Source organism: Saimiri boliviensis, chromosome X (genome assembly GCF_048565385.1).
Source record: "Saimiri boliviensis isolate mSaiBol1 chromosome X, mSaiBol1.pri, whole genome shotgun sequence".
NCBI lineage: Eukaryota > Metazoa > Chordata > Mammalia > Primates > Cebidae > Saimiri > Saimiri boliviensis.
Window position 1 is genome coordinate 40,338,561 of NC_133470.1, and position 18,816 is coordinate 40,357,376.

At 38.6% G+C, this 18,816-nt stretch overlaps 1 protein-coding gene across 1 annotated transcript in view; it reads left to right on the forward strand.

The window, feature by feature from the left end:
* MAOA (monoamine oxidase A) overlaps positions 1-18,816 on the forward strand; it is a 78,127-nt gene that overhangs the window by 19,966 nt on the left and 39,345 nt on the right. Inside the window, exons 2-3 of the mRNA XM_003939589.4 lie at positions 2,053-2,147; positions 12,463-12,600. Coding sequence (XP_003939638.1) covers positions 2,053-2,147; positions 12,463-12,600 — 233 coding nt within the window. The remainder of the gene's footprint in view (positions 1-2,052; positions 2,148-12,462; positions 12,601-18,816) is intronic.

Genomic DNA, 18,816 nt, shown 5'->3' on the forward strand with positions numbered 1-18,816 from the left:
TACATTTCCTGTCCCAGATCTCACTACGTTACAAGCCATAGTTTATTGTAGTGGGAATTGATGTTTTAGAAACAACAGTCTAGGTGTTGGGAGTGTTCATTGCTACTGGGTAGGTTATTTTTTCTAGACCTTTTCACTGGGCAGTACTAAGAAATGTTTTTGTAAAGATAGAGTATATCCAGAGATCATGCTTATAATTCCAAATCATATCTAAGACTACAGGGTTATTACTTCATCTCATCATCTTTACATCTGAATTTATTTATTGCAATGCTAAAAAACCTGCTTCTCAACAACATCAGCCTGATTACTCACTTGTTTTATCACATACTACAAATGTAATAGCTTTGGGATAACAATGCTAATACTAGGACTAGTTAAATTGTTATTGAAAAAAAATGTACAGTTCTTTTTATCTTTAGGATATATACCATTAGAAATGAACTATCAAATCACTGGGTTTTAAAATCAGAATAGTTCCTCTCCTTAACCACTTGTATACATATCTAGGTATTATTTGTATCATTTACTAATCTTGTCTCTGGTGCCATTCTTATTTCTCTCTACCCTAATATAACTAGCATTTTCCCCCATATTATGTTTATCTCTCTAGTCTTCTTCATTTCTTTATAATGAGAAGTATAAAGTTAACTAGGAACTCAGACCTAATTTGAATTACAAAAATGAACGTAGATTTAAAAATAAGTGTATGCACAATATATTTCTTTACTCTGTGACCTGAGAGGTCTTAGAAGCAATGACACCCCAGTAGCAATGAGCACACCTAGAACCCAGATCTTGGTTTCTAATACTGTTCTCCAGTAAAAGGGACCAAGGTTCATTGAAGAAATGCCTGATTTTAAGGCTGTGGCAGAGAAAGATAAGTCTGGAACATTGTAAAGTATTGGAAAGTAAGGAAGTGCTCAAACACACACACACAAAATGATGGGGGCATGTCAAAGGTAATAGGAGCCAACTAAAATAACTCCCAATAACCATAGCTAGAAGAATTTGAGCAACAAAATTAATGATATAGTGTTGGATTATATATAAAACAAATATCTGGGAGTCCATAATGATATATTAATAAGTAAATGATTGAATAAATCAATAAGTGAGGAGAAGAGACACATCTCCAGTGCAGAATTCCAAATAATTTGTATAGATACTCCACCCTCAAAAAGCTGGAACATACTTCCCACTCCTTAAGTGTGGGCTATGACCACACTTTCTTCCAAAGAGTACAGTATGTTAAGATGGGAAAAAGAATAACTATAGTGGAGAAACCTGACAAATGCTACCTCAGCCAGGTGATCAGATCAAGGTCAACATCAGTGATAAATCATGCTTGTAGCATTTGCCCTTGATATAATGTTAATCTGCAACTTTCTTAATTTTTCTGATATTACTATGTTTGGTTTAAAAAATATTTTATCTTCCCTGAAGGCTTCTAATTACAGGTAAAAACCAGTTCTCAGCTTTGTCTGAGCTAATGGAAAAAGTATGAAGCATGGTTTCTACCTTATGGTAACTCGGGAACTAGTGAAGGAAACAAGATCTAGCAAGCATGTAATTGAAATATAAATCACAGGACATGATTATACAGGATTTTTAAGTTAAGAAAAGCGAAGCATAGATATACTGAGACCTGGTGTAGCTAGAGAAAGTTTTCAAGAAAAATATTCTCTTCTGTTAATACTATCAGGATTTCTGGAAGAGAAAAATAATAGGAATTGATTTAGAGGCTCAATAATTCCCTAAATAGATGATTATCACCAGAAAACAAGATATATCTTTTTAAAACCATTACATTTTGTTTCTGTTGACCAACCTGAAATGCAAGATGACTAAATTAGTCATTTTTGAATCTCTTATGATAGATAATAAAATTGGTGACTCATTTAATCACCAGTGTGGTCAGAATTTATTAGAAAGACAACAAAATCATTGGATTGTATATGATACCCTGCATTTATTTGATGTGTAGACCTGGTTAAACCTTGGATTTTAAGCATTTGGATGTTATGTTGCTCTCTTTTGTTTTTCCTTTAGGCCTTTGTGCCGCCAAACTCTTAAATGAATATGGAGTTAACGTTTTGGTTTTAGAAGCTCGGGACAGAGTCGGCGGAAGAACACATACTGTGAGGGTAAGTGATTTTAATACTTACATGTAATAACTCACTCAAACTACAAGTGGCACCATTGGAAATCATAGGGCTAGGGGAGATCTCAAGAGTTCATGCAGTGAAGCCATTTGTCCTCCATAGCCCTAAAGTACTCCATCAAATAAGTGTCCATTCTCTTTAACAAGTACTCACTAAGACTGGCAGCTTCTGACTTTCAGTTGAGTGAATTCAATAAACATGAGCAAATACCTTCAATACAATGTCATAATTTCCATACTACAGATTTAATAGTTTGGCTGTACTGGAAGTGACTATACACCCATAACACACACACACATACACACACACACACACACACACACACACACACACACTTAGATTCCTTATTTATCCAATGACACACAACTTAATAGAAATGTGGTGGCTGCAGTAAGCAGGAACAAATATAGTATGTTTTTACATAACTTTTCCCTTAACCCTTGTTCCCTAAGAAGCATGCTGCTGCCAGAGCCACTCCTCAGGCCGGGTCTGGCTAGATATAAGAAAGAAGCCCAGTTCTTGCTACATTGCTGCCTTTTTTATACTTGGACTTACACCACCATTCTAGAAAAAATGCATGCTATGTGTTATAGTGCAAAACAAGAGTTGCATCTTCTGCCTGTATGCCTTTATTAGATATGATTCTTCTGTCATTTTCTGAATAATATTCCTTCATTTTGGAGATAGCTATTAAGTTGTCCCTTTATTTAAGTTGTACTACTATTAAGGGAATGGATGCAGGTGGTTGAATCTGTGGGTACTGATGAAAGTACACAGGGAGATAATGAAAAGTGGGAGGGAAATAGGGGCAAAGATGGAAGTTTCCACACATAAAAGTGGGGGAGAAAGGGAGAAGAGCCAGAGAGACGCAGAAGAGGCAGAAAAGGAGGACCAGACTAGAGCAGCAATAGGTAAGTCTGTGGACCAAAGAGGAAGGGGTGTTCAGCAGTCAGCTGACACAGTATGAAGGCAAAAAAACAAAAACAAAAACAAAAAACCAGCCCTCGCATTTGACAGTTAGAAGGTCATCAGTCAGCCTTTTTGCTAGAATACACAAATAGAGTGTTAAAGTCTAGGGATTGGCAGTAAAGACGAAACCAGACTGTTGAAGTGACTGGAAAGAGAAGAAGCATCTATCCAACTAGAAGATGCTTCAGTTAGATTAATAACAGAATGGCATAAGCAATGCAAACATTTGTTTATTTCACAGAAGTCTGGTGGTAGATAGTCCAGGCTGGTGCACGGGTTCAGCTTTATTATCAACAGGCTCTTGCTGTCTTTCTGCTCTGATATTCTTTGTTTGTTTGTTTGTTTGTTTGTTGTTTGTTTGTTTGTTTGAGATGGTGTTTTGTTCTTGTGGCCCAGGCTGGAGTGCAATGACACGATCTTGGCTCACTGCAACCTCCGCCTCCTGGATTCAAGCAATTCTCCCGCGTCAGCCTCCCAAGTAGCTGGGACTACACATGCCCGCTACCATGCCCAGCTAATTTTTGTATTTTCAGTAGAGACGGGGTTTCACCATGTTGGCCAGGCTGGTTGCAAACTCCTGACTTCAGGTGATCCACCTGCCTCAGCCTCCCAAAATGCTGGGATCACAGGCGTGAGCCACTGTACCTGGCCCTGCTCTGATATTCTTTGCATGTTGGCTTATTGTCTTGTGGTAACAAGATGGATGCTGAAATTCTAAGCATCAAGTTCTCATTCAAAGCTGAAAGGAGAGTGAAAGAATGGCACCAACCTTGTCTGCAACAAAGCTTTTCCTTTGCTAAGAGACCCCAGCAGACATTTGCTTTAGTTTCATTGGCCAGAGTTGGGTCCCATGGCTACCTTCAGCTGTCAGGGATCCTGGGAAAGCAAGTATTTCACAATGCTAGGTTGCATAATAGAAGCAGGCATGTGAGAGGGAATATCAATGAATATTGGAATAGCATACAGACAACATTTGAACTAGGATATTGTACCAGTCATTTCAGCCACACTGTGCCATGCTACCCTTCTGTCATTTGCTTCCTACCTTTTTAGATGCAGGGATGTATCTAGGCCTATTCTGCTTTGCTCAGCTCTAAGGGTGCTGTACAGCCTTGCCATTCAAAGTGTCATCTGTCAGTTAGTAGCCCCTGAATCAACTGGGATTTTTATAGAAATGCAGAATCTCAGGCCCTATCTCAGACCTGCTGAATCTGGATCTGCATTTTGACAACATCTCCAGGGGACACTACAGAAGTGCTACTCTGTGGCATTTGTTTGCTTGCTTGCCTTAAATTAATGCCAATCCAGATTACATTTTCTGAGTACTCCCTTAGATGTAGTCCACTGGGAAGCTATTGGTCAGGGAGTGAGGGGACTGGGATTCTAACCTCTGTGCTGACTTGACATGATGTCTTGGGTAAGTCCTATTAGCACTTTACGTCTCAGTTTTCTCATCTGGGTAATACGATACAATCTAAATGTTCTTGAAGAAACTCTCTTCCATCTTCAAATTCTAATTTAAGGCAATGTGTTATAGTGCAAAACAAGAATGGCATCTTCTGCCTCTATGCCTTTGTTAGATATGATTCTTCTGTCATTTTCTGAAAAAATATTCCTTCATTTTGGAGATAGTTATTAATTTGTCCCTTAGCCCTATTTTTCTTATCTCTAAAACCTTTTGGTTATTAAACAGGAGCATCAGTCATGTTGCGGATTTTCAGTTAAGAACAAGTTTCTTTGTATAAGGGAAATGAGAATTCCAACATGCTTGTCCCCATCTGTGTTATTGGCCTCAGTTACTTTACCATGCTGTGTCATTTGTATATGTCAGCACCACACAGGAACCGTTATTGTCTACTCCCCTTAGGAATGTGAGAAAGGAATCTCTGAAATGCTTAGAAATTAGGACTTAGCATTTATGCTCCAAATGATGAGAAAAAGAAAAAGAGGATTTTAAGAAATAGGCATGGAAGTCGGGCATGGTGGCTCACGCCTGTAATCCCAGCACTTTGGGAGGCCGAGGCAGGTGGATTACTTGAGCTCAGGAGTTCAAAACCAGCCTGGGCAACATAGTGAAACCCCATCTCTACTAAAAATATAAAAATTAGCCGCGCACAGTGGTGTATACTTGTAGTCCCAGCTACTTGGGAGGTTGAGGCAGAAGAATCACTTGAGCTGGAGAGGCAGAGGTTGCAGTGAGCCAAGATTACACCATTGCACTCCAGTTTGGGTGACAGGAGTGAAACCCTGATTCAAAATTTTAAAAAATTCAAAAAAGGAAACAGGCATGAAAATCATATTTAATAAGAAACCGAAGCAAATATTTTTAGAATTGCTTCTAATAACATAATCAACTAGGATAATTTTGGGAAGAGATGTCATAAAAGCTACTGTGGATCTCTGAGCACCAGAATGTCAAATTTGGTATTACCCAGCAAGTCGTTCAGATGGATCTTCCATTAGTTCAGAACTTCCCAGTTTTTCCTAATATGATTCATCCATGAATCTTCAGAATGAAATTAATAAAGTTGAAATGTCTGCAGTGCTGCCACAGGGTTGGTGTATTTGTTTGCCAATATTGTTGCATGTTTGTGGGTTCTTCAAAGGTTGAGTAGTGAGATCTAAATCAAGACCCTAAAGACTGAGATGCAACATAGTATGGAATACAGTATTACACTTCTGGTGTCTTCATGCTGAATTTGAGGCACCTGATTTAGAATGTTTTTACTTCATAAAGCAACATTCTGCAAAATGCCTCTCTTTTTACTGCTTCATTTAGGATTATTTGCTTTAAAGATAGTGTCAGTGTTCTACAGACATCATGTTTGGAAACTCCCACGAGTCCTCTTGCTGTCTTTGTTAAAGTCCAGAAATTTATTGGAGTCCTGATTCCAGTTTTGTTCTTTATATCTTAAAATGGATGTTGGAGACTAGAAAACGTTTGGAGGAAAGCACTGACGGTTACTAAAAGAGAGAATAAACATTATATGAGGACAGATTAAAGAGGTCAAAGAAGCACTTAATTTCTGGTATCATGGCAGAACGGAAACCCTAACTCCTCATTGAAATAAGTAAAATGGTGAATACAATATGCTGTGCTAATCTGGCATGGAAGTTAGAAATTTGCAGAACTCCTGGATGTTGCATAGACATCTCAAACATAACACATCCAACACTAGACTTTTGATCTTCCTCAAGGCTGCGCTTCCAGCTGCCTTCCTCATGGTAGAGGATAGCAACTTTCAGGAAACTCAGAGTCATGCTCACCACTGCCAGACCCTCATTTGTTCTGTCAGGAAATTCTGTTGGCCCTGCCTTCAACACATATCCAGAATTCAATGCTTCCCATCAATTCCACTGCCATCCCCTGGTGGGAGCCACCATTATCTCTAGGCCAGATGACTGCAGTAGGCTCCTGATTTCCCTGCTTTTACTTCTGCCCCCTATATTCTATTCTTTTTTAAAGCATCAGTGAGAGTGAGCCTTTCAAATGCAAGTCAGATTTTAGCATTTCCCTGCTCAAAACCTTCCAAAGGCTCCCCTTCTCACAGGCAGTCAAAGCCTATGTCCTTACAATGTCCTGTGAGGCTTTAGGTGACCTGCCCTGCCAATAACCTCAGTAACCTCATCTTCAGTTATTTTCCTTGCTCTTGTTGTTCCATCCGCTTTGGCCTTCTTGCTATTTTTTGAACATATCAGCAGACTTCTGTGTTACAGACTTAAATCCATATTGCTAGAGGTTTTTGTTGTTGTTGTTGATTTTTTTTTTTTTTTTTTTTTTTTTTTTTTTTTGAGACGGAGTTTGGCTCTTGTTACCCAGGCTGGAGTGCAATGGTGCGATCTCGGCTCACTGCAACCTCCGCCTCCTGGGTTCAGGCAATTCTCCTGTCTCAGCCTCCCGAGTAGCTGGGATTACAGGCACACGCCACCATGCCCAGCTAATTTTTTAGATTTTTAGTAGAGACGGGGTTTCACCGTGTTGACCAGGATGGTCTCGACCTCTTGACCTCGTGATCCACCCGCCTCGGCCTCCCAAAGTGCTCGGCCGTTGTTGTTGATTTTTAAGACAGGGTCTCACACTGTCACCGAGGCTGGAGGGCAGTGGCACGATCTCGCCTCACCACAACCTTGCTCCAGGGTTTCAGCGATTCTCCCGCCTTAGCCTCCTGAATAGCTGGGATTCCAGGCGCATGCCACCACTCTCGGCTGATTTTTGTATTTTTAGTAGAGACAGGGTTTCACCATGTTGGCCAGGCTGGTGTGTTTTAATTTCTACAGCTGGAATATTTTTCAGTTATTTTTTGTCATCACTGCATCATGGTCAAAGAACGTTGTTTATATGGTAACAATCCTTGAGGTTCACTTTATAACCTAGCAAGCACATGGTTAATATCCAAAGATCTTCTAATTTCTGCTTGAAAAGAACATGTAGTCTCTAAAACCTATATGAAGTGTTTTATATATGTCTACTAGAATAAGCTTAATAAGGCTCCTTTTTTTGTTTACTTAATCTATTATTCACTTTTAAAAGTAGGTTAAAAATTGACCCCCCCCCCCAAAAAAAATTCCCTATTCTACGGGGCACTTATCTTTGGTTCCTGTCAAATGTTGCTTACATTTTGAAGCTATATTATTCAGTGTATGCAAGTTTAAACTTGTTCAACCTTCTGGATCTTTTAGCATTATGTAGTGACACTTATTTCACTGAGATTTATTTTCTTTAAGGTTTTCTTTGATATTAATATAGTTATAACAGCTTATATTAGTATTTGTATATCTCTTTATCTTTCAGTTAGAGTTTTCTTTATTCTGACATTTTTTCTTTTTTAAAATTTTAGATTTGGGGGTACTATACATATATATGTATATATATATATATTTTGAGATGGAGCCTCGCTGTGTTGCCCAGGCTGGAGTGCCTTGGTGCCATCTCTGCTCACTGTAACCTCTGCCTCCTGGGTTCAAGCAATTCTACTGGCTTGGCCTCTCCGGTAGCTGGGATCACAGGCAACCGCCACCACGCCCAACTCATTTTTGCATTTTTAAGTTTAATTGACAAACTTGGTCCATGTATATTTGTTACTGTTTCTTTTTTAAATGTTTTAACTTTATTATATTATGGCTTTCCATTTGTCCCACTTTAACAGTTTTCCTCTTGGTTTCTTTCTTTCCTTCTCTTGGGTTAATGGTTTTCTTCTTTTTGCTTTCTTTTAAGGTTTTTTCTTCTATTTGTTTGGAAGTTACATAGTCAAACCAATGTTTTTCAATCAATTTTTTTAACTATGTTAACACTCACACTTAATGTAGTCTAAGGTTTATCAATATATTATCTTTCTACTAAAAAAATACAAAAACTTTCATGCTTCAATTGTGATCACCCTTCTTCCAATCTTTAAACTATAAAAGTATTTCAAGTTTGTTTTTCAACAAAGGACATTATTAATTTTGTTTTATTCTATTGTTGATGTTGCTTAATTTTATTTAAAGGTTTGCCAATATCTTTGTTCTCTGTCCCTTCTTGAATCTCAGACTTTTATTTGTAACCATTTTCATTCTACTTGAAACACATACTTTCCTCCAATCTGGGTCCTAAACTCTGTACATTTGTCAGCTTGACAAAAACATAGTTTGAACAGGCAACAAATTCTACTTAGAATTTCTCTTCCTCTTTTTTTCTCTCAGAACAGCAAAGATATTCTTCTATCTTCTGGATTGTATTTTTATTGTTGAAGAGTCACTCATAAGTCTAATTGTTGTTTTTTTCCAAGTATGTATGATTTGCCTGTTTTGTTTTCTAAAAAAGAATTGCTTTTAAGATCTCTTTTATTTGGTATACTGCAGTTTCTCTGTGTCTGGGTGAGAGTTTCTTTTTATTTATCATACTTTGAATCTGTTGGGTTTCTTATCTTCCAATAGTGCTGGTAAATCCTCAGCTACTATTTTTTAAATACTATTTAATATTTTGACATCATCTTCCATGTCTTAACTACCTCCTCAACATATTTTCCAATTCTTTATCTTTGAACTGCATTCTAGATAATTTATTCAGATCTAGCAGTTCACTTACTCTTTTTTTTTTTTTCCCCCTGAGACGGAGTCTTGCTCTGTCGCCTAAAGCTGGAGTGCAGTGACAAGATCTTGGCTCACTGCAACCTCCACCTCCTGGGTTCCAGCAATTCTCCTGCCTCAGCCTCCTGAGTAGCTGGGATTGCAGGCGTGTGCCACCACACGCTAATTTTTTTGTATTTAAATGGAGTTTCACCATGTTGGCCAGGCTGGTCTTGAACTCCTGACCTCATGATCTGCCTGCCTCAGCCTCCCAAAGAGCTGGGATTGCAGGCATGAGCCACCATGCCCAGCCTATTCACTCTTGAATGGTCGAATATACTGTTTAATCCATTCACGGAGTTTTAAAATTTTTAATTAGTACATTTTTATTACGAGCAGTTATTTTTTAATCGACCTGATATTTTCAGTTTGTTTTCCCCTGCTCCTAGTTTCAGTTACTTCTTTTCAACTATTACAAAATCTTTCTGGAAATTTTTTTCTGCTTATTTTCTTTTGGTGTCTTGTTTGCACGTATGTTGTGTAACTTTTGGCTGTGTGTTGCTAATTTTCCATGGAACTTTATCTGTGGTAAATTATTTGAGGCCTAGGGGAAAAGGATTTGAGTCTACTTCTACCACCCTCTGTGACACTTTAAATTTTCTGCTCAAGATTTTTCATATCATCTGGGTAGTGTAAATTCAGATGGAAAACATAAATAAAGATAACCTTTTGTTTTCCTTTTCTGTGTGACAATACTTAGACCTGCAAAATAATGGAAAAGATAAAGTTGTGGATGAAGCTAAAGCAATACCCAGAAGATGTATAGTCTAAATTGTTCCATTAGAAAAGAAAAAGGGCTATATATGAATAAGCTAAGCATGCAAAGAGTTAGAAAATTAAGAGCAAAATAAATCCAAAGAAGGGGTGAAAGGGCACAAATCAATGATATAGAAAATAAACATACAACAAAGAGTATCAATAAAATAAAAGTTGATTATTTGAAGATACGTATTAAAGATAGACAAGAAGTGTCTGGTAAGATTTTTCCAGAAAAAGAAAAAAGAAACACCCCCAAATAAATAAGAGGTGAGAGCCAGATGCAGGGCTCATGCCTGTAATCCCAGCACTTTGGGAGGCTAAGACAGGTACATCGCTTGAGCTCAGGAGTTAGAGATCAGTCTAGGCAACATGGCAAAACCCTGACTCTGCAAAAACTACAGAAATTAGCTGGGTGTGGTGGCACACACCAGTGGTCCCAGCTACTCAGGAGGCTGAGGTGGGAGAATTGCTAGAGACCAGGGAAGTTGAGGCTGCAGTGAGCCATATTCATGCCATTGTACTCCAGCCTGGGTGATAGAGTAAGACCCTGTCTCAAAAAACAAAAAAAAGAGAGAGAGAGAGATAAAGATGAAGATATAATTACTGATGCAATAAAGAATAATTAAATGAAAAGAGGATGCCATGAATATTAAACCAACAGTTTTGAAACATACATGAAATGTATATATTATCAGAAAAAAATAATTCACCAAAATTAACACTGCTTTGGTATAGCAATAGAAAAGATGATGATTAGTGCTTTAACCTAAAAATGAATTAAATATGTAGTTTAAGATTTTACCTCAAAAAAATCACCAAGCATAGATTGTTCTACAGGTATGTTCTACCTAATGATCAAAGAATGGATCACTTTATTTACATACAAATCCTTCTAGAGAATAGAAGAAAGTATTATCACTAACTAAGGAGATTAGCAGTACTCTAATGCAAAAAACAGACAAGGCAGTAGAAGAAAGGAGAATCACAGGCCAGTCTCAATATTGCTTATAAACGTAGATATAATAATTCTAAACAAAATGTTAGCAAAGCATATCCTCCAATAGAAAGATAATATCAGGTTGGGTAGTTCCAGGAAGGAAATGTTGAATAATACTAGACAATTTTCTGGAAATAACAGATTAGGTAAATTATAACAAAATACAAAGATAACTAGACAGCTAGACAAGCTGCTCTGTAGACGCGCGCTCGCGCGCGCGCACACACACACACACACACACACACACACACTGAAAGCATTAGAGAATGAGCTAACAAGATAGTGAAGAATCACTGAGGCAACATCTGGAAAGTATTAACCTACTTTTCCCTGGGTGGCAGGGGGATTTGCTGACCACTGAAGGCTGAGCAGTGCTGTGCACCTAGTGCAAAGCTAGGGTGACAGGTCAAGTCCAGAGCCCCATGAAGTGTGTACTTATTTGTAGGGGAGTGTTGGTCAACTCCTTATGCTTTGTGTTGGGCTGCATGTAAGGAGCAAGGGTGAAAGGCAAGAAAACTACGCCAAATGTGCATTTCAGCCCAGCTTCAAATCCTCTCAGGTACTGAAAATGGAATTAAGTTATCTAGTACTGTGTGGGTCCCAGGCTCTGGGCAGAAGCCAACATAAATCCTCTTTGAGAAAGATATTATCCCCCTAGGATTCAAATGATTCTACGTGTTTTCAAGTTTAGTGAGTGGCATGCAATAAAAAATAATCAGGCAAACAAAGAGAAAAGGCATGACAACATGCTTGAGAACTGATATATGTAACAAAATAGAAACAGACCCTTAAGTGATTACAGAAACACAGAGGGGTTGTAGCTCACCAATATGCAATTTATTGATTAAATCATTAGGACTTGCCAATTAATAAAAATAGATGAAAAGCATGGAGAACTGTATTTATGAGGGAGGAAATAAACAATTTTAGTTTATGAGAGAGGGTTTGCATATTTGTAAGTAATTTAGTAATATATGAATCTTTGTATATCTTTTTGTATTCTTTCCTTATGATGCATTCTTTCCTGAAAGTGTTTTAAAATAACATCTAGAGCCATCAATGTGGACTGATTTAAGATTTCATCTGGTGAAAATCAGCGAATTAGGCTTTGGATGGCTCCTCCAGCAATAACACCAGAGAAAAGCATACATAATAATTTCAATGTTTTGTAAAGGATCTACACTGGCAGAATATACAGCAGTGTTCTTTCTCTTTTATGCATTGTATTGCTGAAATTGTCTTACCAATAGCTTTTCCAGAGGATGGTGCTTAGTGATGAGTATTAGACAGGATTGTGCCCCAGTTCTTGAGTGGAGGAGAAAAGATTGCTATTTTCAGTCACTCTTTATAGGGGAGATGTAAGGCACAATTAACTTTTAAAAAAATAAATGAGGTTAGTTTTTACAAGACATAGTTTTCCAAGTTTTAACTAAAGTCCTCTGACCAATTTTTCTCCTTTTGCAGAACGAACAAGTTGACTACGTAGATGTTGGGGGAGCTTACGTGGGGCCAACTCAGAACAGAATATTACGCTTGTCTAAGGAGCTGGGCATCGAGACTTATAAAGTGAATGTCTGTGAGCGTCTCGTTCAATATGTCAAGGTAAGGCTGCCTTTTCACACAAGTGACTGATAGGGAAATATTTTTTTTTTTTTGAGAAAACATTTGGTTTGTTTTATTTTTCTTTCAAAGCAATTGTAGAAATAGGATCTTGACTTTAAAATAGTAGTTTGCCTTTCTTTTCTTGTTTTCTTTTTCTTTTGAAAAGATCACTAAAGACTCCTGGAATCACTACAGGATATTACGACTCAGCTTGGCCTTCCTCCCTGCCACTCTCAGTGGCCCTCACAAGCTGCCCTCACTCCCAGAGAGTAGGAATGGGAGGTTCTGGCTTCCCTCCTAATGCATTTGAAAGGCACAGGGGTGGGGGTAGCAGGTGTCTGCAACAGATATGTTCACATACCCATACATGCATGCCCCCCTCCCCCAGCTACAGGCAATCCCCGAGTGACCTAGGAAGCAACTCTAGAGCCCCAAGGAACACAAGAGTTTGAGGTTACTTCTTTAGCCTTTGAACTGGTTATTCATCCTCATTTTTACCTGGCATTTCCTGGAATACTTTATTTCCTCTGTACCTGGCCTTCACTACTGTGGAGTCTAGCTCCTTTGTAAGTTTCCTACTGTTTCAACAAGAGATTGTTTAAACTCTAGCCACTGGTATCTGCTGCTGTTGTCAGTGTTTTCCTTTCTCACTGAAGCCAAACATGGAGTGGCTGGAGTCTGGAAACATGCCTTGAGAAATCAAATTTCCCACCTGACATTGCAGCCTACTTCCTTTTGTTGTTTTCTTTTTGTCTTTAAGCTCTGTTGGACTTGAAAATCAGTAGTCTTTTTTTTTTTTTTATTGCATTTTAGGTTTTGGGGTACATGTGAAGAACATGCAAGATTGTTGCATAGGTACACACGTGGCAGTGCGATTTGCTGCCTTCCTCCCCCTCACCTATATCTGGCGTTTCTCCCCATGCTATCTCTCCCCAACTCCCCACCTCCCACTGTCCCTCCCCCATTTCCCCCCAACTGACCCCAGTGTGTGATGCTCCCCTCCCTGTGTCCATGGGTTCTCATTGTTCAACACCGCCTATGAGTTAGAACATGCGGTGTTTGATTTTCTACTCTTTTGTCAGTTTTCTGAGAATGATGGTTTCCAGGTTCATCCATGTCCCTTCAAAGGACACGAACTCATCATTTTTGATGGCTGCATAATATTCCATCGTGTATATGTACCACATTTTCCCTGTCCAGTCTATCATAGATGGGCATTTTGGTTGGTTCCAGGTCTTTGCTATTGTAAACAGTGCTGCAATGAACATTCGTGTGCATGTGTCCTTATAGTAGAACGATTTATAATCCTTTGGATATATACCCAGTAATGGGATTGCTGGGTCAAATGGAATTTCTATTTCTAGGTCCTTAAGGAATTGCCACACTGTCTTCCACAATGCTTGAACCAATTTACACTGACACCAACAGTGTAAAAGTGTTCCTATTTCTCCACATCCTCTCCAGCATTTGTTGTCTCTAGATTTTTTAATGATCACCATTCGAACTGGTGTGAGATGGTATCTCAATGTAGTTTTGATTTGCATTTCTCTAATGACCAGTGATGATAAGCATTTTTTCATATGTTTGTTGGCCTCATGTATGTCTTCTTTTGTAAAGTGTCTGTTCATATCCTTTGCCCACTTTCGAATGGGCTTGTTTGGTTTTTTCTTGTAGATCTGTTTTAGTTCTTTGTAAATTCTGGATATCAGCCTTTGTCAGATGGGTAGACTGCAAAAATTTTTTCCCATTCTGTTGGATGCTGATTCACTCTAGTGACTGTTTCTTTTGCTGTGCAGAAGCTGTGGAGTTTAATTAGGTCCCATTTGTCTATTTTGGCTTTTGTTGCCAATGCTTTTAGTGTTTTGGTCATGAAGTCCTTGCCTACACCTATGTCCTGAATGGTTTTGCCTAGATTTTCTTCTAGGGTTTTTATAGTGTTAGGTCTTATGTTTAAGTCTTTAATCCATCTGGAGTTAATTTTAGTGTAAGGTGTCAGGAAGGAATCCAGTTTCTGCTTTCTGCACATGGCTAGCCAGTTTTCCCAACACCATTTATTAAACAGGGAATCCTTTCCCCATTGCTTGTCTTTGTCAGGTTTGTCAAAGATTGGACAGTTGTAGATATGTTGTGTTGCCTCCGAGGCCTCCGTTCTGTTCCATTGGTCTATATCTCTGTTTTGGTACCAGTACCATGCTGTTTTGATTACTGTGGCCTTGTAGTACAGTTTGAAGTCTGGTAGTGTGATGCCTCCTGCTTTGTTCTTTTTGCTTAGAATTGACTTGGCTATGTGGGCTCTCTTCTGGTTCCATATGAAGTTTAAGGTGTTTTTTTCCACTTCTGTGAAGAAGGTCATTGGTAGCTTGATGGGGATAGCGTTGAATCTGTAAATTACTTTGGGCAGTATGGCCATTTTCACGATATTGATTCTTCCTGACCATGAACATGAAATGTTTCTCCATCTGTTTGTGTCCTCTCTTATTTAATTGAGCAGTGGCTTGTAGTTCTCCTTGAAGAGGTCCTTTACATTCCTTGTTCATTGTATTCCTAGATATTTTATTCTCTCTGTAGCAATTGTGAATGGCAGTTTGTTCTTGATTTGACTCTCTTTAAGTCTGTTATTGGTGTATAGGAATGCTTGTGATTTTTGCACGTTGGAAAATCAGTAGTCTTTAGAAAAACTGTGGGTTCAGAGGTCAAGGGAGGAATGAAGAAAGTATAAAAAATTTCACAAAGTATTTAGGAACTCTGGCTACAACAGGCCTTGATCAAAAAGGAAAAACCCCTTTGCTTCCTCATTTTTTCTGCATTGCATAGAGTCTCCATGGACTAGTAAGTAATAACAACAGTAAGAATGATAGCAGCTAACATTTATTAAGCGCTTTTACCTATATTCTCACATTTAATGTAGGGAGAGAGACCAAAGGCTTTGCACTCAGCTACTAATTAAACAATCATGTAAATTCACTCTCTACTCCAACTGGGAGGCAAATGAGTGTGATGATTATCTCGGAATCTGAGCAGACTCATGGTGATAAGATTCAGGGGCTGAGAGATTTTTAGTTTACCTGGAAGCTAACAATAAACAACAACTCAAAGCTTTTTATGTATGAACTCATTAAATCCTTACATCTACCCTGCTGAGCAGGCATGATCATCCCAGTTTACTTATGAGAAACCAGAAGTTCAAAGAGGTTAAAGTGACTTGACAAGGCTATAAAACTCCTAAGAGTCTACCTACCCGCTGAGTGCATACTCTTCATTATCCCAATATATGGACTAGGAAATGAAACTGATGGCTCTGAATGGACATGTGCTGGGCCTCCAGTGTTTGGCCACGCACACACATCTATGGTAAGGTATCTCAACATCAGTATCACTGAAGCCTGGCTCTTTTGATGAGTAGAGGCAGTCCTTGAAAGACCACTTATTTTTTTCTACTTTCTTACTCTTATTCCAGTTTCATGTTCCTTTTATGTACATTTTAAAAACTGGGGAAAACTGGAAATATATAAGTACGTCCTCAAACTAGGTACCTGCTAGTCTCCCACCCGTGCGCCCTCTGAAACTTGATATTGGGCTGGGCGTAGTGGCTCACATCTGTAATCCCAGCCCTTTGAGAGGCCAAGGTGGAAGGGTCATCTGAGGCCAGGAGTTCTAGACCAGCCTGGGCAACATAGTGAGACCTCTTCTCTGTGAAAAATAAAAAAATTAGCTGGGCATGGTGGTACACATGTCCTGTAGTCCCAGCTGCTTGGGAGGCTGAGACAAGAGGATGGCTTGAACTCAGAAGGTCATGGTTATAGTGAGCCTTGATCATGCCACTGCACTTCAGCCTGGGCAACAGAGCAAGACCCTGTCTCAAAAGTACAAATAAAAAATTAAAAAAGTAAAACATGATGCTTAGGTGATACTTTGAAAGTGGCACCCATAGCCAGCTTTTGTAAGTAATTTAGCTCCTCATTGTTTTTGATGGAGGTAAGATGGGATTAAAATGATAAAGTTCTGTTTGAGAATTTTGACTTTGCCTGAAAGTGGTCAGCAGATCATGGCATGCTGTCCAGTCTTCCTACCAGCACTTTACAAATTATGTATCTTAAGTGTCAGACTTTCTGATTTCTCTGAAATTTTCTGGGCTTTACTGGGAACCCTGCTTTCTAGAAATCCAGATGTAATTGTTCTGTACTTTGAGAAGGTCCTGCTGCAGGCTTTAATAATGGATAAATTCATGGAAAGACTTAAGGAGATGATGCATGCTACATTAGGTGCCTAAATAAGGAAAGAGAAATGTTAAGAGTAGCATTCAAGGTCCCTTTTTCAGTTTTGTTGCTGCTGCTTAGTTCTGCTCTAAGGTTAGGTCCACACTACCCTGATAGTCCTGTTCCTAAGAGAAAAAACAACTTCAGCTTTCTGGAGGGGAGAACTGCTCAACTTCTACCATATTTTTCTTTCACAAAAATACAAATATGGCTGAACCGTTGCCTAACCTACTAGACAAAGGCACCTTCCCGTAGCATTGGACTTGGTAGCTCGAGGCTGCTTTCAAGATTGTAAAGCAGAAAATAAAAATAAAAACAAAAACAGAAAAAGAAAAATAAACAAGAATGTAAGGCATTGTTAACCTCTGGATCTTTACCATTGCATGGCCATGCACATCAACACAATGGTAATATTCGACCATAATTATTGCATATGCAGCACATGGCAGACGTGTGCTAAAACACATACTGTGCCTACACTTTGGACATCAAATGGCACCTTTAAATCACAGCCACTGTGGTTGATCCCTCAAGGTCAGTACCACTCCCATAGTAATAATAATGAAAACTCTCCCTGCTGAGCTGCTAGTATGTCCCAGGTCCTGTGCCAGGGCCTTCACTCCATTATCTTACTTAACCCCCACAGGGATCCTAAGATACGGGTTATAGCACCATAAACTCTTTCACAGAAAGAGTCTGAAGTTCAGAGGCCCAGTAACCTGTCTAAGAGAATAAAGGTCACTGAGCTGGAATTCAGATTAGGTCTTTTGACTTTTCCATGCTATCTCTTGCTAGTCCAGATTCTACTGTCAGGGACTGTGGATTCCAGGAAGTTGCCTTTCAGTTTGTGCTTGTCCTGGATCTTTTTGGCAGCTCTCTTCTGATGGTCATCCTATGTCCTTCCCTGTGTCCCCATATGCAGTGCTGGTGACCATTTTGCTCAATCTTTTGGCCTGGAAGCCTGAAAGAGCAGGGTTAACTCCCTGCTATAATACAGTCACTGTGCCTTGGTTATTGTTTGATGGATGCAGTAACTGGAAAACAGCCATTTAATTGCCACAGAAAATAAATGTTGAAGCTCTATTTTAAATTGTATTACTTATTTACAAGTAACTACATTGCAGATGGTAAGCATCATTCTTTTCATTTAATACTTAATCTCATCAAATGAAAAGATGGAAAATAGAAATACATATCATTAAACCATCCTCTCACATACTTTAACCTTTCAGAAAACACATGTTTTCACCCAAGGTAGACAGTAATGTTAAGGCAAAAAAGTAGTGGGTTGGTTAAACTTTGGTTTATTTGATCTGAATGAGTGCCTTTTTGCTAGTGTTTTCTAATAAGTCATATCATTTCTGGAATGAGAAGTAACATTGTAGTAGATGTTTTTATGATGATCAGGAAAGTATAATAGGGAAAAGCTGGAAGATATTTAGTTCAGTTATTCCAGATAAGTTGATTAATAAATTGTATACTAAAAATAACTCTAATTATTTTAAAATATCTCAAGTCTCACTGTTTTTCTCCACTTCTAAGGGAAAATGGGTGTTTCCACAACGTGATAGTGTATTGGGTTAATAACGCAAATTGTCTTTGTGACACTTTCTGCATTGCTTTGTGACAACTTTAGCTTTCATAATCTAATACACTCAATAGCCTTTCCTATAAATAACACTGAAATGAAGTGGAGGATTGCAGTTGTCTAGATAAACTAATCAATATTCTTTATGGCCTAGATTGCTTCAGCTCTAAAATTTTCCCAGTGTAAAACCTTAAAGAATGTTTACATTGTTTAAACACTGTCAGCAGTTTGTAACACATCTAGTCTCAGCTTATTCTAGGATGACTTTTACTGTTCACCAAGGAACTACTCGTTACCTTTGTTAGATTATGTTTACAGTACAAGTTTTGACAAGACAGTGTGCGGTTCCAAGCCAGAGCCTCTCAGATAAAT